The sequence below is a fragment of the Psittacula echo genome, assembly GCF_963264785.1.
Source record: "Psittacula echo genome assembly, chromosome: 1".
NCBI lineage: Eukaryota > Metazoa > Chordata > Aves > Psittaciformes > Psittacidae > Psittacula > Psittacula echo.
The window spans coordinates 91,816,326-91,841,020 of NC_137735.1; the positions used below are offsets into that span (position 1 = coordinate 91,816,326).

At 40.8% G+C, this 24,695-nt stretch overlaps 1 protein-coding gene across 2 annotated transcripts in view; it reads right to left on the bottom strand.

Moving 5' to 3' along the window:
• Positions 1-24,695, bottom strand: part of CHST11 (carbohydrate sulfotransferase 11) — a gene marked incomplete at its 5' end in the record, with an annotated part of 164,941 nt that overhangs the window by 67,921 nt on the left and 72,325 nt on the right. For both annotated transcript variants that reach the window (XM_080635427.1, XM_080635426.1), the window contains one exon: positions 22,486-22,577. In XM_080635427.1, coding sequence (XP_080491553.1) covers positions 22,486-22,577 — 92 coding nt within the window. The remainder of the gene's footprint in view (positions 1-22,485; positions 22,578-24,695) is intronic.

The following is a 24,695-nucleotide window of genomic DNA, read 5'->3' on the forward strand; positions in this document are numbered from 1 at the left end:
CTTTTAAGTACACTGGTGTAATGATCTTAAAAATTAAAACCTGAGTGTTCCAAGGCCAGCAAAGAGCACACTTGCATGCTGGACAAGACATTGCACCAGGATTAAAAGTGCCCACAGCAAGGTGAGAGGATGCTAATTTATTGATGTTCACACAGCACTAGAGATCCTCTGATTGAAGGCTGTACAGAAGTATAGAGAATTATTAACTACAGAGGCATTAACTATGAATTTATGAATAACGAAGAAATCTAAAGAAGAACCACTACATAGTTCAGTTTCCCTGATCACTGCCTCTTCAGTATTCACCCACACAGCCAGATTGGCAGATGGCAACTGCAGCTAATATCTTCCATAAAAAGGATGTAGATTTAGTAACACAGCATTCCCCATGCAAGCCTCAATTTGGCAATTTATTCAAGTTCACTCTTGAAGCTGCATGTTTGCCTAAGAATGCTGCTGAGCAAAGGTCTCAGCATCCAGCACCACACAAAGCCAGGGGAACACAGAAGGCAGCAGAGCCCAAAATTATGGTGTAAGGTACAAGAAAAATTCTTTGAACACTATATGTGAGCTTCACTTAATACAGCATGAAGAGCTTCACAGGTGAATAGCACCTTGGTGATGAGCCCAGCCCTTTCATGTACTAAGAATATATTAAAATGTGCTAAGTGTTTCTAAGAAATTAGAAGTTTCTTTGCTGGTTTTCACTTAATTCTTCCTTATATCACAATATTTAGTGCATGCATATAATTAGCCATTGGTATATCACCAAGGCTCCTAACCTGTTAATGTGAGCCCAGCCTCTTTAGCAAACAGTAATTGCCAGGTGTCTTACAAGCAGCCAACACATCCAAAAAAGGGGTCAAAAGAGAGAGTTCAGGAAGCAGACAGCAGGAACAACACCTGGCAAATCCAATTCCATCTCTCTAATGTGAAGGAACAAGACTGAAAATGACTACATTGCAGTACCAGAGGTTCCTTGACATTTGGTGGTGAGACATAACTATAAAGCTTATTTATGGCTGCAGCAGCCATAATGGACTTCTTTTTTTAGGTTTTATTAATTCCTTTCTAGTCTCATGTTAACAGGCTGGAATCTCGTCTCTGTTCCATTTTAAACTGATTTAGGATATCTGACTTACTGCACACTATTCAAATTTAGGGGTATAGCTTAGAAGTCATTACTTACAGTAGCAGCTGTCAATGATAAAACAACTATTGCACTCTTGTGACAGGGGTTGACAGCATAATGCAATTTTTAGGACTTCAATTTTGGGATCGCTAGGAAGCCTGCAATACTGGGGAAGATAACCAAACAAAAGAAATGGTATTCTGCCAGTGTTTTTCAAAGCTTTTATCAAAAAGACAGAGAATTATCTACGAAAGACAGGCTTTCCACATGATATTAATTTATATGGCTATTCACAGGGATCATTGTTTATCAGATCACAGTGTCTCAACTGACAGAAGCATTATGTACTCCAAATTCAGGGAAATCCTGCATTATTCCAGGTTTAGCCTTAAATTGGTAGCAAATGATCAACTCTTTAAATGGTGATCATTGTATATCCGTACAAATCACGAAACCACCTTGAGGCATTTACAGAAGCTAAAAACAAGCAGAATTTCCTTCCTTTGAAACACGCCTTTGCTCTGAAAAGCACTAATGCAAAAACAGCACCACGCTGCTCCACAGACCTGCTTACTTATACACAATGCTAAGCGATGAAAAATAAAACCCAAGCCCCACCACCCAAATTTCTTGAAGGATTTTACTGCTTGCAAACCTCCAGAATCAGTCCTGATAATTAAAAGCCCAGCTTACACCCTGTTTCTCCTTTTCCACCATCAAACAACCCTGTTGAGAGTATTTCAGACACGTAATTGCCACCATACTAAAGGCAAGGAGTTCAGCAGGTTATTGGATTCATCCTCTGAGACACTGGCAATAGGGACAAAAAGAGGCCAAACTGGAAACTACAGTGCCTGCGTGCACCAGCCTCCCTGTGGATGTTATTTGGGCTGCTGAACATTTGTTTCTTATTACATAGGGAGAGAGGGGAGATAAAACTTGTCCGATTTTCAGAGCCCAAGCAGAGCTTCACAAGGAAAAACTTGAGAAGCCCTTCCCAGCAACAACTGAGAGCCCATGACCCACTTGTTAAACATTTCTATACAGCAGCTATTTTATGCCAGCTATGCTTTCAAATTCTCCACAGGGCTGGCTACCGGGAGCACTATTTTCAGCAACCCTAGAAAGCACACCTCCACCTCTGTCTTGGGACCACAGCTTCAGAAATGAGCATATGAGGGAAACACATGGTTCTCAAGCCACCTCCACAGCACCTTGATCCTATCCAAACGCTGATTAACTCAGTGGCCCTCTTACCTTATCAAAACTACGAGGAGGGCAGGCTTGGCTACATGAATACAGCAAATAAAATCAGCACCACCAAAAGATAGGGCTGAATGAAGACATATGCTAGCCTTTATAAATTTAAGGTATACAGATGCTAAAGTGGTCTCTGAGGACAAAGCGGTCCATTCAAGCCTTAAAGTCAAAATCTAAACTCTAGTGTAAATCCCTGCAGCTCTCTTTATAAGGTCTGAAGTACAGATGATATACAGATGATGCATGAACGTGATATACAAGGGACCTTGTACTAGCAATACTCAAGCAAAACACTTGGTGCCAAGTGGCTGCTGAGTGAAGGGAAAGGACACAGAAAGCGGATCAAGACCCAGCTGGATGATTCAATCTAGCTACAGGATCGATAGGCTCAATAGCAACAAAAACACATTAGCATTTCTTCACCAACCCTGACCCTGCAAAGCCTGCAGAGGCTGGGAGAAAACCCTATTACAAAGAGCCATCACAATGGGCTGCCAGAAGTTTCTGATGAATCCCGGGCTGCCTACAGCCAGAGTATTGGGAGCTGCTGAGTAACAAAAGGAAAACCAGGAGACGTTACTTGATAAAACACAACTAGAAGAATTTAAACATTGTTCGAAGGAATGATGCACTCTTCCATATAATTGCTTGTTTGATAAATAGCAAGCAGTTACAGCTCACATTTTTAGCCTTGAATCACTGCCAAACTGAGTTAGTTTGTGGGGTAGAACTGAATCAGCAGTTCACTTACAAAAATTAAGCCCAGGAGAACATGAAAGAGTGAAATATTCCTACTCATTAAAGAAGCTATTGGTGCTAGATAATCAGCATACAGACAAAGCCCAGAAAGGTGGAATATTTATGTGCCCAAATCACTTTTCCTAAGATTCATCTGGTATGTAAATTGTCTACAGCTTGATAGCATCCCTTAAATTTATTTCCCCCAAAGATTTACAGCCTAATCACTGCTCTGCACCACAGGGCCACAGTGCTCATGAGACATCCTAGTAGTTGACTGGGGTTGTCTGGGTCACCCCCATGAACCTTACTCTAAAATCAAGCACTAAAGACAAAAGTTATTTCTGTACCAGATATCGTATTAAAATTTAGGAGCCATTCAGTGGTGCATAGAAACAAACATGGTGATTGCAGTCCTAATCACTGCAGACACACATCCTGATCCTCACAGCACAGCATTACTTGGCAAGCACAGAAAATGGTGCAAGGAACTGATGGCTGGATACTGTTCTTTTTGCCCAGGTGACTGTCCCCAGAGAACAGCAGCAGAAGCTGTAACATATCTGATTTGTGGTTAAATCCACATCTTGACAGTTCAGCATCCTTCACAAAATAAAAAATTCATGTCCACACGTAAGAGTAAATTACTTTTGGAACATAAATAATAAAATAATTTGGGACACTTTACATAGATACTAGTAGCAAGGGTAATTTGCTTCACAAAGAAAGAAAAATTATATATATTTCCTCCTACAGTGTGAATTCATTTCCCACTGGATAATATTAGCCTGAATTGGAATATGTGCAAATTTTAGTTCCAAGACAATTACATGTTTTGGAGCTGATATTTCAAAACTCATCAAAAGCAGAGACTGAAGCTTTTGATGCTTTAAAAGGCAATGTCTCATTTTTCCAAAGAAAATTACAATGTCCCTCTCTAGCTTCCACAGATACTGAACCATCAAACTTTATTTTCAATTCTGTTACAGTTAAGAAAAAAACTTGTAAAGTAATTTGTAAGAGCCTCTAAAATTTTGTTTTAATTTCTTCCCTCTCTCCTTGGAGCCTCTGTGGTTACCGGAGAGTAGTTTTATAAGTGGAACAGTACTGACGTAAGTCAAGAATGGTGCAAAGTTGAGACTAATCCTAAATCCATGCTGACAAGCTTTCCTATCGTACAAATGAAGTGTATACCTCTTACTCTAGCTGTTTACTGCTCAGCATCTTGAGCATGTATGCCCAACCATACCATTATTTTGGGATACATAATTTGGAATCTGGGAGTTTAGAACAGAAAGTGATAAAGAAATAACAGCTTAAAAGGAAAAAGTGTAAGCTTGCAGGGGAACATTATTCTGGGGAAAAATTTATGAGCATAAGATCAAATATGTTTATTCTTTTAACTCTTTCATGCCAACAGACCGTCAGGAACCCAGCTACATCCAGCCCTCAAGTTTGTGACATGTCACCAAGGGGATGCTTGCCAAGCGGCGACTCAAGACCAGAGTGGTACCTGCAGGGTCACAGCCCATTTCCCAGTACTCTCTCACCTCTGTCCCCACTGGTCCCAGTTTGGTTGTGCTTCAAAGGTTAGAGCTGAACAGGATCACAGCAGCAGATGCATATACCAAAACAGCACAGGTCAGGTTGGAATAATGCATTTGCTATGGTGGAAATTCCTTTCTAGGTGCTATTTTTAATACCCAGTATTAAACATGCTTATGGATATTCCATGTCCAGCACAGTTACTACTATTGCCATTAATGTAAATGGTGGGTGCTGCATAATGCCAAGCCATATGACGAAATTATTTCCTTTCCCATCTGGGCTTCTACAGCCTTAAATAAAAGGACACTAGTGAGATCACAGCTGAAACATTCATCCTTATCCCCACCATCACCTCACGTTTTGGAAGAAACCTTAGTTTTCAGGATAAAGCATAACACGGGCATTATCCCCTCTATCCTACCTAATGCATAGTGGATAATACTACAGTTACAAATATTAATGAAAAATGACTAATGGCACCTAAATGATTCACTTACCTTGGCTCTTTCTGTAACGTATTCTCCATATGACAGGCATTTATTAGCTCTCACTGATGACTCCGCAGACACCCTGCTATGCACAAAGTGCCTGTCTACACATTAAAACTTAATGCACAGAGCAAGAATTACTGACGGTAGCTCTCTTCTAAAGGGCATATCAGTAGGATTTTTTACCTTTTTTCTGCTATGGTTTTATTTTCCTTAGCTACAAAATAACCACAGATTTTAAATTTTGCCAGAAGGTAGTGGCCCAAAACCCCCTATTACTCCCTCACAGTATTATTTTTCCCACAATTGTTGTCTTTTTGTGTGCTTTTATTATTATTATTATTACTACTATTTTAACAGACAAATAAGTGCACATGTGATGTTCCAAGATTAAAAAAAACAGCTTGGAAATCCTAGCATTGCACACTGTGTGATATCTGTGTGCCTGCGGAAGCAGTGAGCCCTTGAGTTTTCCTCAGGATTTCACCACTTGTAAGAACAGCCCAATGCTGATAATTACTAGAGCAAAAAACTGCATAAAGACAATACTGCCTTGAATACACACATACAATTGTGCCCACTGTATTGAAAGTATAGATGCTATGACTGAGCAGGAGCCAAGTGCTTTGCTTCTGCACTGATGTGAAGAAGCATCTTATGTGCTAGGACACAACAGCTCTGCTGCTGATGGGCCTTTTCTACCCTGGAAGATGCTGACTGCTCTAAACCCCAGGTCTAGCTTTTGATATTGCTGGGGTACCAAGTTTGATATTGATATTTCAATAACACCACAACTGTCATTGATGATTTAACTGCTTTCTGGAGTCCCTGAGTGAGATTTTCAAAGTGCCCACATCCTAGGCACTTGGGAATCTCAGAAAATCCACAGAGTTCTGTCTTTTGGGAAAACCACCACCAAACTACTATCTCTAACTATAGTTCTTAAAACCAGTACATTTTGCCCCTCTTCCTGAGCTAAACAGACTCCAGGGCATTGTACACAGCTTTTTTAATGGTTCTGAGCCACACTGAAGGAGATCCTTTGGTTCATTTGATCAGTTCAGCTCTCTTTGGTGCAGCACACCAGCAGCTCCTGAGCATCAACTCACCCAGTATTGGAACAGAGCACTGGGGACCCTGTTTTTGCTACTGGGCAAGTTAGGTGATCAACATCTTTCTTCATACCTTAGACAGCTGGACCACAGAGCACCGTTTCAGATCCCACCTGGAAAGATGTGGCTGGAATCTGCCTGAAAGTAAATCTTGCTCAGATACATGTCTAGATATCATTGCTGCCTTGCAAGGACCCACAAGAAGCCACCCACCTGGCTGTGGCTGCTTCAGGCCAACCCTGCACTGCCCTGAACCTAGTGTTCAGAATGACACTGTTTCGATTTGGCAGACTAACAGACCTGGTCTGCATCCCTTTGTCAACTCAAGGAACTTCATAAAGTCTCTACAATAAATGGAAAAAACACTAAGCATTGCAGTTGAGCAGTCAACATGCTCCCTTCATTTCTTTTCCTCTAAATAGGCATAGAAAAAGAAGCAGTTTTGAAAGTGCTTGAGTGCTTGTCCCTGAGACTAAACCACCAGAAACCTGAATGAATCACTCACTCTTCTAATTGCCAAAGCCAGGCTAGAAATCGACATCAACCCAAGACACACGAGCTTTTATCCTATGCCTAAATATAATTTCCACTAACAGCCTGTGCTACACTGCTTTAAAATAAACAGCAACTTAGACGTGATACAGAAAGGGCCTATAACCTTTTAGATATGTTTAAACAAGAGAGAGATTATCAGGCTATTTGCCATAATCCAGTTTTAGCTTTCATGAAATTATAGCACGAGAAACAAATCAAGCTTGGCCTTTATGATCAGGAAAAAATGGCTCTCTGTGCCTTTTTTTCTATTATTATTATTTAAAAAAGCTGAAGATGGAAGGGAATTGAATGATTTGTTAAATGGATATATTTGATAAGTGAACGTTAATGCATTTTTCGACAACAAAAGTGAAGAATGCTGTTCCAGCCAGACATTTCGTTTCATTTTTATTACACAGACAGTGCTTGATTACGGTTTAGGGAAATGAACTGAAAGAACAGATGTACAATTTTTTTTGATAGGTAGTCAGAAGGGTATTTTACGGAGTCTGGGAAGAGCTGGAAGGCAGGTGATTCAAAGGATAATTGAAGAATGATATTTAAACAGGATACATTGGTGCCCTCAGGCATTAAACATAGGAGACTTTTTAATTCTCAACATGGGAGTTCACATGGCTGCAAAGCAAACGAATACAATGAATAATTTTGTTTCAGAGACATGCAGTAACTGCTGGTTAGCAAGTAGGGAATTTTCCACAATTCTGGGAAATTTTATATGAACTTATTTACAATAACCCAGATGCTATTCAGTTTAATATTTATCATCATTCATTACATTATAGTATCATATTTTCAGCAGTTTCAGAACAGAGATCAAAAGCATTTCAGGGTAACACAGACAATAGCAAGAACACGCAGAGACAGCCCCAGCTGCAGGTCTCTGGCTCTCTAGTATCAGGACTGCGATGCTGAGGTCCGCTGCAACCCATTGGGATGTAGACCACAGCTGGTCCATGCCTCTGGTGCCTGAGGCTGCTGGTGAAAGCAGTCAGGCAGGTGGCAATGTCTACCCCTCCACAGTGGACCAGATCTACCTCAAGCACAAGTGTCTCTGTCCCTTGCTTAAGATGTCCCAGCTCCATGCAACCCAACTGCTGTCCTGGTGTAAGTTCGGACTCCCTTGTCATGGCATAAGGGACATTCTGAGCACGTACACTACTTTGTTCCTGCTACGTCTTTAGTGTCAACTTTAGCATCATATTTCAGGAAAAAAGGTACCTTATTAAGGCTTTCAGCCCTCAGTAACAAGGCTCTGAACAGCAGGACAGTTTCTCTAAAACCCCTTGACTCTCTGGTCTGACACTCCTTATTCTGCTTAACAACAGAGCACACATTAACCCTTTCCAACAAAACCCAATATATTAATTAGCGAATTAGTGGAGCACACACTATGTCCACATCAATGACACATTAGTGTATCATGATTAATGTTGTGCAGTTCATGCCAATTGAATTCCTAATGATTAGCCACTTAATTCTGAGCTGAAACAATTACTCTTTCCATTGAGAATTACTTGTTTCAGCTCAAAGCTCAGCAGCTGGAGTACAGAAAGACAGCCATAGCCAGTCATGCAAACACATCCTGTGGAACCAAAATTCAGGTTTATTAATACATATTTTTTATGCATAGTAAAGCATTAGACATACAAAAACATCACTTTTCAAAACTGGTAAAAAATCTGTTGGCAGGTGTCCTGGGTTCAGCAGTAGCAGTCAGTTTTTCTCCTTCTTAGTAGCTGTTGCAGCACTGTGTTTTTGACTTTCAGCCTGGGAACAGGGCTGATAACACTGATGTTTAGACTGACCAAGGACTTTGTGAGTCTCATGCTCTGCCAGGGAGGAGGAGAAGCCGGGAGGAAGCAGGAACAGGACACCTGACCCAAACTAGCCAAAGAGGTATTCCATACCACAGCACGTCATGCCCAGGATGTAGAACTGAGAGTCCCCAGAAGGGCTAGAATGCTGCGGGGTGGGGGTGAGGTACCGGTTGGTGAGCGGTTGTATTCTCTTCCTTGTTATTTCCTTTATCATTATTATTATTAGTGGTAGCAGTAGTGATTTGTGTTATACCTTAGTTATTAAACTGTTCTTATCTCAACCCATGGGAGTTGCATTCTTTCGATTCTCCTCCCTGTCCCTCCAGAAGCGGAGGGAAGAAAGGTTGGGGGGGGAGTGGACTTCGTGGTTCTGATTTACGGCCTGGGCTTAAACCACGACAGCAGGACTGAGGACATCCCTAATTCACAGATTTCAGCAGCAGCTAGAGTATGAACACATGCACGTTCATATTTGTGCAAAAGAAAGCAGTTGGCCTTTGGCCTATAAAGGCCTCCACATAATCATTGGCTCTTCCTGATGTCATTTAGATCATAGAATCATAGAATGGTTATGGTTGGAAAGGACCTTAAGATAATCTAGTTACAACACCCCTGCCATGGGCAGGGATACTTTCTACTAGACCAGGTGCTCAAAGCACCTTCCAACCTGGCCTTTGGACCTGGATCCCAACACTGCCAGGGATGGAGCAGTCACAACTTCCTTGGGCCAAGTTGTTCCAGTGCCTCACCACTCTTACAGTAAAGATTTCTTCCTTACATCTAATCTAAATCTCCCATTTAAGTTTTAACCCATCACTCCTTGTCCTATCATTACAGTCACTGATGAATGAACATTTCAAATTCAGAATATATTGGTAGATGGTGCAGTGACAATGTTACATGTCAGAAAATCAAATGGGTGCATCTTGATTTAGATTAATTGTAGTTAGGAGCAAATACTTGGCTTGTCTTCAAGTAAGTGAGGAATTTAAGAGATACATCTCATGGCAGCTGTGTAGTTTTGGTAGATGCACAATTTAACTTGTAAATGGTAATTTTACTTGTCATTTTCTACAATCAAAACAATATGCAGACAATAATTATGCCACCAATATGCCCCTGAGAAACAGATAAACAGCCATAACTCATTTTACAAGTGTAGAATCAGAGACATAATGATCCGATGACAAAAAATACTAATGGTAAAACCAGTATTAAAATGTAGGGTGTGCTCACTGTGCAAACTAGCTGAGACAATGGCATTGGTTGAACACAGCTGAAGCACAGTGTGATGCAAGACCTGCACTTTGCCAGTTTACTACTACAACTTTGACGTGGTGATGATTATTGTATTACCATTATGGTGATTCAACGAAAGCATTAATGTTCCCACAGTCAGAGACACAGACTACAGTATTCATGGCTGAGTATCACTGAACAGACATTAGTTCCCTGGGACCAGTTGCTCCATGTACTATTTATAACACAGTCAGATCTGCTAACAACATGAATGGAGTGCTTCCTTAAGCCTGTGCAACTAAGGGACTGACCCCAGGGTGAAGTAAGCAATGGGGAAGTCTTTCTGCTGACTTCAGGAGCCACTGGAAGAGACTCCTCTTACACATGCTACAAGGGACTGCGCCAACATCTGCAAGAGCCCACAAAAAGCTCTCTGTTGACTTTCAAAAGACATCAGACTTTCATCAACTCCATGCTAACCTACCAAGCACTATGGTATTTATATTTCCTACTCCATGCGGACCTGCAGCTTTGCATGAGGACGCACAATGGAGTGTGTTATTCTAAGAGTCCCATGCGGTGTCCAGGAGATGCTACTTCTAGGAAAGTCAGAAGCTGCTTCTCAGAATTAATTTTGCAAAATAAAGCTACAGTAGCTGTTAATTGTAATAAATTTGTAACTAATTAATAAATGAGCAGTTTACTTACAGTGCCAGCAGCTGCAGGTTGAGGTCTCCCCTTTAGTTTTATCTCTGCTTGGCCTCTGCAATTACCCCATGCCCTATTTCTCCAACACAGAACCCATGTGAAGAAACAACAGTACCCTATGTTTTCTAAAGATATACACTCTGGCCAAGCCCAGCTGTATCCAGAGCGCTTTCCTATCCCCTATTCTTATTTTTCAGGCCTCTCTGATTTTTCAACATACTTCTTAATGAAGCAAAAGGAATCACAACAGTAACCATCTTCCAGGTCTTGGTGAGTGACCACCATTATTTCTGTAATAGATCCACTGGAAACACATGGCAACACCAACATATGTTGTGCAAAGCTGAGCTGTACAAAGCAAGAATCGTTTCAATGTACAGCTTTCAAAGGCAGAAGCAGGTTTGGCAGGGAAGGGAGGAAGCTTATTTAGGTTATTTTTGCATGCAGATAACTGATAGTATACACAGATTTTTATCATATTGGTACTTACACAAGACTGGGTTGTTAGTGACAAGACAGATCTTGAACCCACATGACTGCAGGACAACCTTTAATAACAGATGGTAATACTTTGCCAATGGTCAGATAGAGAGAGTCAGTGTCTTAGCAGATATCTTCTGTCTTACTTCTTTGGCTACCAATTTAATTACGCTTATAGTGTCATGAGAAGCAGAAATCAATTATTCATTAAACCTAAGAAAACATTCTTTCATCCCATGTATTTTGTTTCGAGATCATTTACACTTGAGTTAAAAAGCAGTTTTCTTCCTTCAGTGTCAATATTTTATACAGTAACTCACTTAACAGTCCAAGTGAAAACTGAAGTGGGACTGTCAAAGAGGACAAGCCCATGATAACTCTGTGCAAGGCATAAAGGTCATACTTGAAAACTCCACCAATCCATCAGCTACATATCAGCAGCTGTGTAATGCAGGGATCATAAGCAGGATGCATGGAGCAATTTGTCACAAAGCCTTTTGATGCTTTACATGTCAGTGTCCCATGACTTCTTTAGAGGTTGTTGGAAGTGACACCATCTATCTCCGTTTCCTAGCTCCCTTAATTTTTAATTAACACAAGACCTGGCCTGTCCTTGCTTTCTTCACACAAAAGATGTTTTTTCTAAATTCTCAATTAAAGCAATACTGCTTTTCATAAACTTAAAAGAGGCCACTGAGCTCTCTGTTCCAATAGACAGATAAAACTCTTTTCTTTTGCTTGACTGTTTTTGCACTAGTCAACTAAAAACAAAAATAAATGAGAGCATTATTTTCAGAGGAACAAGTCTCTCCACTCTGCTTTGCCATCCCATCCCAGTTCTCTCACTATCTGCCTCCATCACTTTCTAATAAAGCCGTGACCATAAACCTGCACAGTAGTAATTAATGTAAAAATATTCTTGTTTTTGTAAGATAAAAGGTAGGAATGGGAGAGGGAATTTGAACAGAGCTGAAGACATCAAGCTGAGAAGGAGACTTCAGGGTTGTAGGAGATGAGGAGGAAGAGGGGCAAGAACAGAGAATTAGGTCTTGGCAAGGAGACAACCTTACCCCCCTGCGCACAGCTGCAAATTCAGCAATAGTTTATTAACCCAAGTTTACATTACGTAAAGAAGATAAAAATAACTGCAGAGAAAGCAGCGGGATCACTTCTATCCCTACAGCTAGACACCCTGCACGCTGCATAACCAAGCCCTACGAGGCTATTTGGGAGCTGGACATGACTCAGCTGTGTGCATTACACTCCACCACCTTACTGTCAATGCAAAGCTTTCTATGGGGTAAAATTTACTCCCAAGCATACACAACCACATATTTGTATATGCACATTGCATTAGTTTCTAGTGTCACACTAAGCCCTTGCCAGAGACCAAGCCCTACTTGGGCTAGCAACTGCGCAGAAATGCAATGGTGCCTTGCTCAGCTCTCTACCCGATGCATGGCTGAGCAAGGCGCCATTGTTCTTCAGATGGAGACTCACTCAGATTAGCAGAAAACCATGTGTGAGTGGAAGCATGTGCAGAGGAGCTGGCAGAAGCCTACAGATAGGGACTCACCCACTTAGTGCCAGCGTGCCCTTGCCTGGAACGCACAGGGTAGAAGCATTTGTTTCCAGGCTGTAAATACGTAGCATTTAAATGTACGAAAGCCCATACAAAGGATTTTGTAGGTCCAAAGCTATGGAAAAAAAAGAAAGAAGGGAAAAGCCTCTGCTGTGCCTCCACAAATTGCTCAGAATAGTAATTCTTGGCTATTACCTTATAGAGTGATGTCACTGGCACAACAATCTCTTACAGAAAGCAGCAATTGTGGAAGTACCTAGTATTGCATCTCATCTTCACCACAGGAACCTTCATTCAATTTACGTTAAGTAAGACATTATGCTTTGGAGAAGTACCAACAATTTCAGCTTCTCCTTACCAGCTCAATGAAACATTTATTTTCTCTTTCAGCTGAGATTATTACAGATATTTAACATATCAAAATGAACTGAAAGCTACCACTGTGCATCTGCTCTCCAGCTCTCCATCCATCTATTGACATCAAGGCTTAGTTCATAAAATATGACATTAACTATATTGCTATGTAAATACAACTCCTTCAACTACCATTTCATAAGTAAAATATATGCAAGGCAAAAGCCAAGTCTGACTTGAATAGATGAAACTGTCTTCTCCCAGCTAGAGATGTCTTTGTTACCTCGGCTCCTGATGTCAATTCCCCGGCACCAGCTTGCGCGTTCGTCTTCTGTCCTCTAATTGAATTAATATTCACTTCCTCTTACTAATCCCCCGATGCTTGTCTGAAATGATCTAAAACACAGCCCACGTTTACAGGGATAAAAGATTTATATTAGGGCATCAGTTTGATAGCTACAGAGATTTGCTAATTTGCAGTGCAGCCAGGCAGTCTGACTGCAGGAATATTGTGAATTTTTTAATGCTCTTCTAAAGCTTAGAGGTAACGTTTTGCTTTTAACCCTATGCTGGAACCACATGCAGAATACTGTTCAGATGTGGTTTAAGATCGGAAAGAAAGGAATACTCCTTCCTGGATTTTCCAGGCACCAGAAATACATCTAAACTTCAGTGCACTCTGTATTTGCCAATCCCTCTTTGGTTTAGCTATAGTTATGTTGCTACCAGGGATAAAAAAAAAAGGGAAATTTTTTTAGCATCAGACTTGACTTACACTCTTCAGTATTTTCTAGTGCAATAGAATGTGGGAATGGTGAAAAGGGTTGCAAAAAAGCAATGGTTGCAATCACAGCTCTCCCGTCTGATCTTCTGAATCGGATATTTTAACTAGAAGTTTGGTCCCCAGACTTAGGAGATTTGCCATCAGTTTTCAAGAGACCAGGTTTCACTTTTCTCCCAAGGTTATGAATGGACAGAAACATCTATACTGACAGCATGCTGGAAAACCTGGAATACAAAGCCACTCACACCTCCCATACAGCTACACAATAGCCTTGGTGTGAAGGAAATAAATTTTGGTTTCATTTCCTCTCCTCTCTCCCCCCGATTTTGCCCTTGCCTCATGAATGTAGAGATGGTTCAAAAATTAGACCACATCCACACCAGGATATACAATGGCTACAGATTGGGTGAGCAACAAAGATTTACTTGAGTGGCCTGAGTATGATGGCTACTATGTTATTTTTATAGAAGAAAAAAAAGACATACACTAGGTTTGTTGTCTTCAAATGCTATATAGCTATTCACTTGTAGGAATACTTTTTCTCCCTTTTCTTTCCAGACTTCTTCCATATGAGTAAGAAGCAAGGTCTGAGAACTAGTGAGCAGTTCTCAGCTGTAAAAGCAGTTTAAGTGTGGCTGGCCCAGGCGATGATTACTGAAACAACCAATCTTTCAGCTTGATGATTAAACAAGCAAACATAAGAACAACTCCAATAACCAGCAATTAGGGTGTTTCCCATCTGTGCAGCACGAGCACTCTACTTGCAGGGATTCAGCTCCCAGTTCTCTGGTTCTGGGAGAGTGCCCTGACTATTGACAGTGACAGCCCAGGCCCCTTCAGTTCACACTTTGGATTCAGTGAACTGTTAATTACCACCATCATGAGTGTCTGACAGTATCAGATAAACCAGATTGACAGAAGAAGGCACAATTTTCTCCTTTTTTTACTAGACCAACAGGCCAGAACACATCTTAAAATGACCATGGCTCTTACTCTACTGTAGCCTCAGATCATCATGAGAAAAGGCTAAACGAAGGGACTGTTAGCCTGAAATTCTGTTCTTTATTTAGTTTTGAAATGCAAGACAGCATCAACAGGAGACACTGGAGTCACTCACCACACTCTATCATCCATGCATATGATTTGAGTACCCTACGGCCAAGTGTGGGATGCACAAGTCAAAGCACTTCAAGTCACAGGTCCATCATTTCCCCATGACACACCTCTGAAATTAACACCAAGTCAACCCAAGTTTCCCAGCTACTACTACTAGAAGAACTCAGCCCAAATTCACAGCTAGTTTCAACCACCCCCAAATATACCCCAAACTGTATTTTCCAGCTGGCGTTTTTGCTCAGCTCTGTCCATAACCATGCGGTGCAGCCCCACAGGAGCAGTGTGCTAAGCGAGTGGTATGGATTAGACTGCAGCACCTAGTTTGACCCACCTTACACCTCCCCAGAAACTTCAGGAACAAGAAAACTTACTTAGAAAGTGTCCTTAAATAATCTGTGCTCAATTTAATTATTTGCACACTGACACAAAAACTCTACAGGCTGTATCCCAACGGTATCATGAACTTCCTTAGCACACTAGTCCTGAAACGCATGCTGGCTTCCACAGCCGTCTTTTAACAGGCCATATTTCAATCCTGCATTGTCTGTGGTATTTACAGAGAAACATTCCTGAAGTCTCTGCATAAATGGACACGCAGATTTTTGCACTTTTACTAAAAGAAGCTTTGGCAAGGTGCAGCTGGTTACATTACTGAGATTAATTTATATTGGAGCTAAAAAGTGAATGAATTGTATATATCAGTACTACACACAATATCAATGAATATTACAGGTCAGTTTGTAGGACTGAGGTGCTGTATCAGATACAGTTAAGTCTGTAAAATGAGACTGGGGGATCTAATCCATTTAAAATAATTACAAATATAACAACTTTTTCTGTCCCTCCTTAATATTAAAGCTAGATAGTAAATGAGAATTACAAGCACCAGTAGACAGATTTTATGTCTGTATTCTTTCATTTTCATAATTATGTCTATTGGGATATATTACAGTCCCTCAGGGAGAGAGAGGTTGCAGCTGGGCTCTCTGGATTTGAAGAGATCATCTGGCCCTGTTGCAAGTGGGCTACAATTCTGCTGCATAGGGTTAAGAAACCTCTTTGATAACAAAAAACACACAGGGGAAAACCAAAAACATAAAAAGGCAGATGTTTAAACCCACACAGTTGCTACCCTTCACACAATGAAGAAAGCTGCCCAAAACCTACTTGCACCAGAAATAAGCAAGAGAGGCTACAGTTTACAAGGTCTAGGCTAAGAATATTGGGTTACAGCTACTTAGCCAGTGATGCTGGAGTGCCTGCCAAAGCACAGACAGAAAGGATGCATTCTGCCTCCACAGGAGCCGGTGGCAGACATCTGTGCTCATTACACTTATTTGCAAGACTGATATTCTCCCACTGTCCTTTGCTTCCTAATCCTCCAAGCCACCACATCCTCCTGCATTTTGAGGTATGATTATCCAGGTTTCTTGGTATATAACTTGCATGTGAGGAGAGGAAAAAAAAGAAACTTTACGCAAAGAAAGAGGTAGGTGCCCCATTTGAACATTATTCAGTTCAGAGCAAGCATTTGACTTAAACACCATGATTTTGGTCATCAGAGGACCAATTTAGAGACAACTAAACACAAAAAGCTGTCCAAGTGCTTGTCTAACAGGGAGCTCACACATGGCACACAGTTACTCATTTTGAAAGCTGTGTTATCCTCTTTCCCCTCCAACACATGAAACCTTTTGGTTTTGGCCATGTCTCTTGTATTATTAAATCGTTCTTCTTACACTTTCATGCCTCCAGAAAGTCTTTATATTTAAACTCATATGCTCTCAAAATAATAAAATATGAGTCAAGGGCTGGAGAAATTAGAGGCGCCTCTTCTGCTTCTTTTTCTATCAGGGAAATCTGAGCTATTTTGAGCAATGACTGTATTTGTTCATTTCATACAGGTAACAAGTCTTTTATTAAACACAGGTGTCCAAAAATTCATCCCAATGCACTGCAGTAACTTGAATGAGCATGTCCTGGGAATAATTCTGGCCTTCAGTGCTGGTAGTTACAGTACATACTTGTCTGATTAATTCCTCTTGACTTACAAAGTCATCCATCATGTCACAACAAATGATCTATGAAGCACCCTGTACCTGAAACCCTCCCCTCCCTAAGTCATTTCCCCAGCATCTAAAAACACTCTTATCATTTGTAATCAGTAATTAATAACAAAGCATTCTCACTAGTGCAATTTTTTTTGCTAAGGTTAATGCCATATTTCATCCCAGGCCAGCTGCTGTTTTACGACTTCCAAGCACGACAGTAAGTAATGTCAAAAAGTCATCCATTGAGTAAATCAATTAGCTCCTCTTTCATCAGCAGGCATTCTGCTGCAGCAAGCAAGTCTAATTACATATAAAGTTGTTCACCAATAGGAGTATGTACCCAAAGTTTCCCATTGCATTGACTTTAATTCCTTTTGTCTCCATTCCACATCTTATCCATTAAGGACTTTTTAATCTATAATCAAATACTGTGATTATGAGCTGCACTTACCACGCTGCTATTATCTGCACAGATTTACCTACAAAGATCAGCATCAATCACATAACACATGTTTTCAGTATTGATAAAACTTTTGAGGCACTTCTTTCCCTTAAGAAGGACACATACATATTTCTAACCATCTCAGTTGCAAAGCATCAATAAATTCTTATACATTCCTCTTTAGACGAACTGTGCTATTTCTCATACTCTAATGCTCACATCAGGACATCTGTATTGCTGTCTCTAGGAGGAAGTTTGGCACCCAGCACATATATACGTGAAAAAGGGAGAAAAAATAGCATATAGCATTGGTGTACGGTGTTGGTATAATCTTTTGTCTTATCGAAATTGGCAAGTAACTTACACATGCACACACACTTTTAATTGATATAGTAATTGCCTGGCATCTCTGGCTCTTCTTGCATGATGTAGCTGATAAAGACACATGTCTGGCTCAGGAAGCTCATGAGGATTTTGTGCATTGGCAGAGTATGTTGAGTCCTTTACCCTTCTTGTAGTCTGGTCACTTGCTGCTGCAGACAAAACACCAGGTGAACTAGACCTTTCATCCAACTCAGTGATCTGACCTTTGGCTCCGTTTCTAAGAACGAGAAGCCGCAGCACACAGAAACAAACTGCGCAGTGCTCAGTGCCTCAAGATCCTGTCCCTTCAGCATTTGGTCTATTCTGGTTTGCAATTTCTTGTAAATCAGTAGCACATTCATTGCACCAAACAGATGAAGGCTAACCACTAAAGTGTGCAAGCCTCAACTATGATGTTGCCCAATTCTGGACTTCTGGTGACTCCAGCTCATGGGCTGATCCACAATTACCTGTTATTTTTGTAGCAGCAGGGGCTGTACACAATCATGCAAATTATAAGACACTGTTATATACACTGACTTCTAAGAATACATCTTGCAAATATTTGTTTACCCATATTCTTGAATTCCTGGAGTTCCATATACCAAAACAAAACAAAACAAAACCAAGCCCCATCAAAACACAAAAACCCACCCAAGATACAAGGCAAACTTCCGCCAGATTCCTGAAAGGCTCTTCATCTGTGTTCAGTTACATCTAAATTTTATCCTTTGCTACTTGCTGTGCGTTGAATCCTCTTTTTCTTTCTATTTATAAACTGCATGTGAAGGAAAATAGTTCTGCTTAACACAGATCCAAATTGGCTTTTTAATAAATGCATTAAAGAAGTGGTACATGTCAGCCCTCAAAATTTGCCACAGGTACCTCTTCGCCTTTTTACTAAACCTCCACCCGAAAATGAAAGGGAAAAAAAAGAGCTAATAGGGTCTGAAAGACACGCTGCACACTGCCTGCCATGTACGCGGAGACCACAGCCTGGAAATCCACTTACTCAGTGTAAATCCAGATCACTTACATTGACTTTTTTTTTCCCTCATAGTATATTAGTGCTCAGGAAAAATCTTGCAGTGAAAGCCCTAGAAAAGAAACCTTTTGTCCACAGACAAATACACTTCCCATATTCTGCTCTATTACAACAGGCAAAAGAGCAAAAGTGACATTCCTACTTCTTACAATAATCACAAGGACAGACAATCAAGACATAAATAACATATGGGCTTTGGCTTTGTCACGGACACTCTCTAGCCCTAATTTAGTGCTATCTGCACCCATTTATCCTCCCCTCCACCAGAAGCATGAACAATTATGATCAGTCCACCAAAAAATTGACTGTAACCCTAACATTCAGCTCCCATAAGCTCCCAACCTTTCAGTCACCTCCAGATCATTCCTACATTTAAATTCATTCAAGCCAAATCTCCCTGGGTTGTTGTTAGGGTTTTTTTCTTTTCCTTTCTTCTTTTATTTCTTCCTTTCCCTTTCCTTTTCGCAATCACTTACCAAGCCAAAAAGAGAGTCAAGAGACCAATGATGGCATCTGCAAACAACTCAAACAACTGCATAGAAGGAAACAAAGCAGCACAAGATCAGAGAGGCTGTTATATGTCAACACAGTAAATACCCACAGTCAAATTCTCAGCTGGTGTAAATCAACCTGTCTCCATCTGGTTTTACATGGGAAGTGCACCCTAATGCTGAACACACAGTAGAAAAACCTTAGTCATGTTAAACTACTAAAATATAAAATACTCTCTACTAAATAGTAGAGAGTATTGACCCTATCTGGCACCTATTTTAATTGATGGCCAAACCCTCATCTCCCCTGATAGGAAACAGCCAGGAGCACACTGCATCTGAGGATGTATGGGCCCTTAATACCACCTCAAAGCAGGGAGCCTCCTCCCTTCCTCAACTCTCTCAGGGGTCCTGGAGACATTCCCAGGAACAGCAGCAGCAGCTATGGCTGTGCACTGCTGCATACACAAGGAAAACAAACATGTGGAAGATACTGTGCACTCTATAGCAGAGGATGGCAAGCCATAGTTGGGTTCTCCTATTATATCATGTAAAAAACATGCACACAGAGATATTAAATATTTAAAGTTTCCTATCATTAAACCACAACTGCGCCTAGCTTGTAGTAATCCAAAGCCATAGCTGCAGGACATTTTTCAGCAGCCCAAGTCTGGTGTTTGAATTATACAGATACCTTTGAACTACAAGGAGAACTACAAATATCTGCTCTATCAGTTCCACTATTACTCTGAGGCAGCTAAAATAAGTGCCAAAGAGTTCCTCTGATGGCACGCAGCCATCAGCACCACAGAGAAAAGCATGGGCTCAAAACACCAGGAGTCCATCATGTTCTGATGGTCAAGAGTTAAAGATCTAACCAGTGTTTTCATTATCCAGATCAGTAAGAAAGAGATGTTGGCAAAAAATGTCTTCATAGAATCACAGAATGGTTTGGGTTGGAAAGGACCTTAAAGATCATCTGGTTCCAACACCCTGCTATGGGCAGGGACACCTCCCACTAAACCAGGTTGCTTGAAGCCCCATGCAGTGTGGCCTTGTCTTCTCATATATTTACTGTACACTGACTTCTGAACTGACTTTACAAAATGGCTGATCATGAGCGCTTCAGCAAAGGAAGATTAGGGGTCCAACCTCCATCCCCCCACCCTCACAAATACTTAAGGAACAAGCATCCTACTGCCAGAACGCAGACCAGTCTCTAATCTGCCATCTTAAGACAGGTGAGGCAGACATTTCTTTGGGGAAAAAAAAATGGAAAAATAAAGATAAAACATGAATTTTGAGAAATATTCTAAAGGTCATCACCAGCCTGTTGTCTTCTATTGCAACCTCTACTCACTGCGTTTTCTTGCTACTGTTTTCCCAAAGTGTATGCACTTGATTGTCTGCCATTGCCAGTCCCTCTAGTACTGAGTGTGGCACGCAAAGCCCCATCCAAATAGTAAACAAACACCAATTAGGAACAAAGAAAGAAATAAAAACCAAAAACTTGATGAGAATGGATGCCAGTGGGCTGATGGAAACACTTCGGCATAAAAAACGTCATCTGCTTAGGTCAACATCAGCTGCAAGAACTTCCACACTTCCTCAAATGTCAGCTTCTCTGGCTGGCTCATAGGCGAGCCCGGAGACAGATGATAATGGATTGCCTGGTCAGGGCATATAGAAAGGAAGGAGAGGCAGCAAAGGAGCTGCCAGCTGTGTCCCCTGCTTCAGGAAGCTCAGGAAACCTTTTCAGTTAACCAAGTTTTCAAGGGCTCTGGGATTATGGGCCTTCAATGGACAGGGATGTTTGTTTCTTCCAGGATGGCCTTTAACGATGTTAAAGGGCCAGGCAGCTTCGAATGACACACAGCAGCCCCGGAGAGACTAATCACTCAGACAATCTCTTTTCCTTTACCCACCCTTCTTGAGCATCTGCGGAGTCTTCGCATTTAGTCTGCAAATGCTAATATTTTTCCTTTGTAGCACTGGAATGTTCCTCTTTAGGGCTTTTACATGCGCTTTCCATTTACCCAGCGCTGAGTCCCATAATGGTCAATAAAGGCTAGTATATTAGCTTGATAAACTCATGTTCCCAGCCATGCACAGAATTCAGATTGAATCAGAAAGTCAGCCTATATCCATAAAAATAACACTATTGAGCAAATGGAGGTTTACTGCACTACATAGCAGATATCACATCTTTGGGTTGTTGTCAATTCTTCATATAAATACTTTAAATCCCTTAGACTTCATTTTGCATATGATACAGTGAGTCTCTTCATAACCAAATAGTATTTAAAACATTTACTGCCTTGTTAAATCTAACAAGTTAGATTTATTGGGATAGTCTCTTTCCATAATAGCCAATTTAGTAAAACTCAATGTATTCATTGATGGTTAAATATATAATAGGCGGTTGTTAAACTTTAATAAATATGTTTAATAGTCAGCTGGCATTTTCTCTCAATGGCAGCACTTCCTCTTGACTGCCAACAGGAAATGCTGCTTCTGAATGTGCCAATTCAGCCTACATGTAGGGAATAAATTGATCTAGAGGAGCAAATGGGAGCATGAATTTCAGGTAGCTTTCTCCTGTGCTGCTTGTCACAAGAGGAACTCTAGCTGAGATTATCTTAAGCTCCATCAAGACTGTCAGGTGTTAAATAGCACACAGTGTAAGGGCAAATATGAGCTACTGTGTTTGTCTAGACTCCATACAAGCAATGAACCAGCACAGGAAGGGCAGCTGGCTACCTGAAAGCCATATAGATTATATTCATGCATTATTATTGTGATATACAGTCTTACCACACTGCTTGTTTCATGCATATCATGTCGCATTCTCTCACTCCACCCTGCCACTCTGTGTGTTGACAGACCTAACTACAATGCTTCAAGCTTCTACCTAGTACTAAAAGGTACCCTTTAAAAGCTTTTAGGTACCTGAGAAAAAAAATTGGAGGCGTTCACATCACCAGAAGATTAAAAACCTTTAAAAATCGGGCCCTCAGCTTAAACTGTAGAACTTTAAGGCTAAATTCGGCAGGTGCCAGGACCAGCTCTCTAAGCTGAAGGCAGCTATTACATATTAATAAGAAAAAACATACCAAAATACCTTCAAGAGAGACTGTATTTATATGCTGGGCTTGGAAAGTTCCATCACAGCCATGAAACACTCACCTGGGTGGGATTATACAGTTCCTGGAGTGGGCTTCTGGATCCTTTCCGGCAGCAAATGTCCATCCCAAATGGATTTCTACGCATTACTGCAAGGGGAAATTGAAATTAATACAGGTTAGCAACATTTGTTAGCTGTAACCTACTGCAATAGCTACAGCAAGAGGAGATTTTCTGACAGATCACAGGATTCTAGACAGTGTTATGTCTGAACTCCTAAAATTTACTCTCCCTAGAAATTGTCCGAGAGCCAAATCCTTTCTCTATTGTGGAAGTTAGTAATGAAAAAGCTCTCTGGTTCCCCTGTTACAAAAGCTGTCATCTAACGACTTCCAGCTTGGGTGCACAAAAACTCAAGCAGAGGAACCAAAGCAACACAATTTTCAGCCGTGCTAGGTACTTATTTCTCTGATCATCCCAGATGGATTCCTATAATCAGCAACTCTGCAACGTTTGAGCCTCTCTCAGCCTAAATACAGAAGTGCACAGGAAACTAATATTAAAATATCTGATTTTAAAGCTTTTGGTCTAACACTTTGGTTTCTGCCAGAACAGGCGCCCAGCAATACACGACACACACAGTCAATCATTGCTGCACTTCTTGCTCCAAACTATATTTTGCTCTACATATTGCAACTGAATATTTGGCTGATCCAGAAACCAACGAATTCTATGTCATCTAAGTTGGAGACTGGGAGGTTTTCAAACCAAAGGCTTTGTCAAAGGTCTGGATCAAGGAGCATTTTGGATGATAAAGCATTTTCAGGAGAGACACTGATCTGAGCCTCAGCAGGCACAGAGATCATCAGTTTCAAGTTAGAACTTTGTGGCCATGAAAGTCTACATAAAAAGCCATTCTGCTCCAACCATCCTCTACAGTCACAAGGAAAATAAGAGCTTGCCTATCTAATCTCATGTGGATCACATCATCTTCTGCAAACACTCCTCTGTCCCCAGCTTGCTCTGCTAAGAAGCATCAGGCAATCAGATGCCCACATCAGGCATCACAGCAAGGGATGTCTTGTCAAGGTTTAATTAAGACACAACCAAAAGAAAAGAAGACATGTTCCTGCTGGGAATCCAAAGGCATTAAGCAGTGTCAGGCATGCTTTTACCACTGCTTGCCATGTTTTGTAACCAGACGCTACTGAAGTGTCCTATAGCAACAGTTCTGAGTTGTACCACTTGCAGACATGATGTTGCAGGCTTTAAGCCAAGAGGTAGAAAATGCAGTCATGTAATATGTTAATACAGAGGGCTAATACGCAATCATAACTGATACATCAAGTAGTACAAACTCCAGAAAACTGTACACAGTTCCAATCTGGAAACATAACAGATTCCTTCACTCACTTCGCATCTATTTTCCAACTGGAAGTTATTAACTTGTAAAGTGCCATGTCACTCTTCCCCTGAGCAGAGAAAGATTCCACGGATCCTCTGGCATATATACGTCAGTATATATGTCAGACATAGTCAGACATAGTCAGACATAGTCAGACATATATACGCTTAGCAGACAAACTGGCTAAATGTTTTGATTTTCTTCACAACTAGGACAGTAATGTTATTAGAGGATACAATTTTAACTTAGATGTTTAAATACCTGATTAACTTTTGAGCACTGTTAGCCATGCAGCCAGGTATTGCAATTCCTTTGGATTTGTGCTAATGTGCCTTTTATACAGTTAAATTAGGTAGTGGTTAAAACAGTTCAATTTTTTAAAAGATTTTGCATAAAATAAAAGGATAAAGCATAAAAAAGGACTGTCATGGTTTAAACTCAGCTGTTAACTCAGAACCACACAGCCATTTGTTCACCCCTTTTTCTTCTCCCAGAAGAAAGGAGGAGGAGGAGAACTGAAAGAATATAAACCCCATGGGTTGAGAGAACAATAATTTAATAACTGAAATACAATACAATACTACTGCTACTAGTAATAATAATGAGAAGGGAAATAACAGGGGGAGAGAATACAAAACTAAAAGGAAAAAGGGAAAAAAAGAGCCACAAGTGATGCACAATACAATTGCTCACCACCCGCCGACTGATACCCAGCCTGACCCAAGCAGCTTCCAGTGCCTGGAAGTGGTTTTAGGAAGAAAACACCAAGTGAAGGTATGAGACATCCAGCAGTTCTTCTAACTACAGAGCTCCTGTCCATCCCATCCCTGTCCATCATCCCACTCCATACTCTTGTATCAGG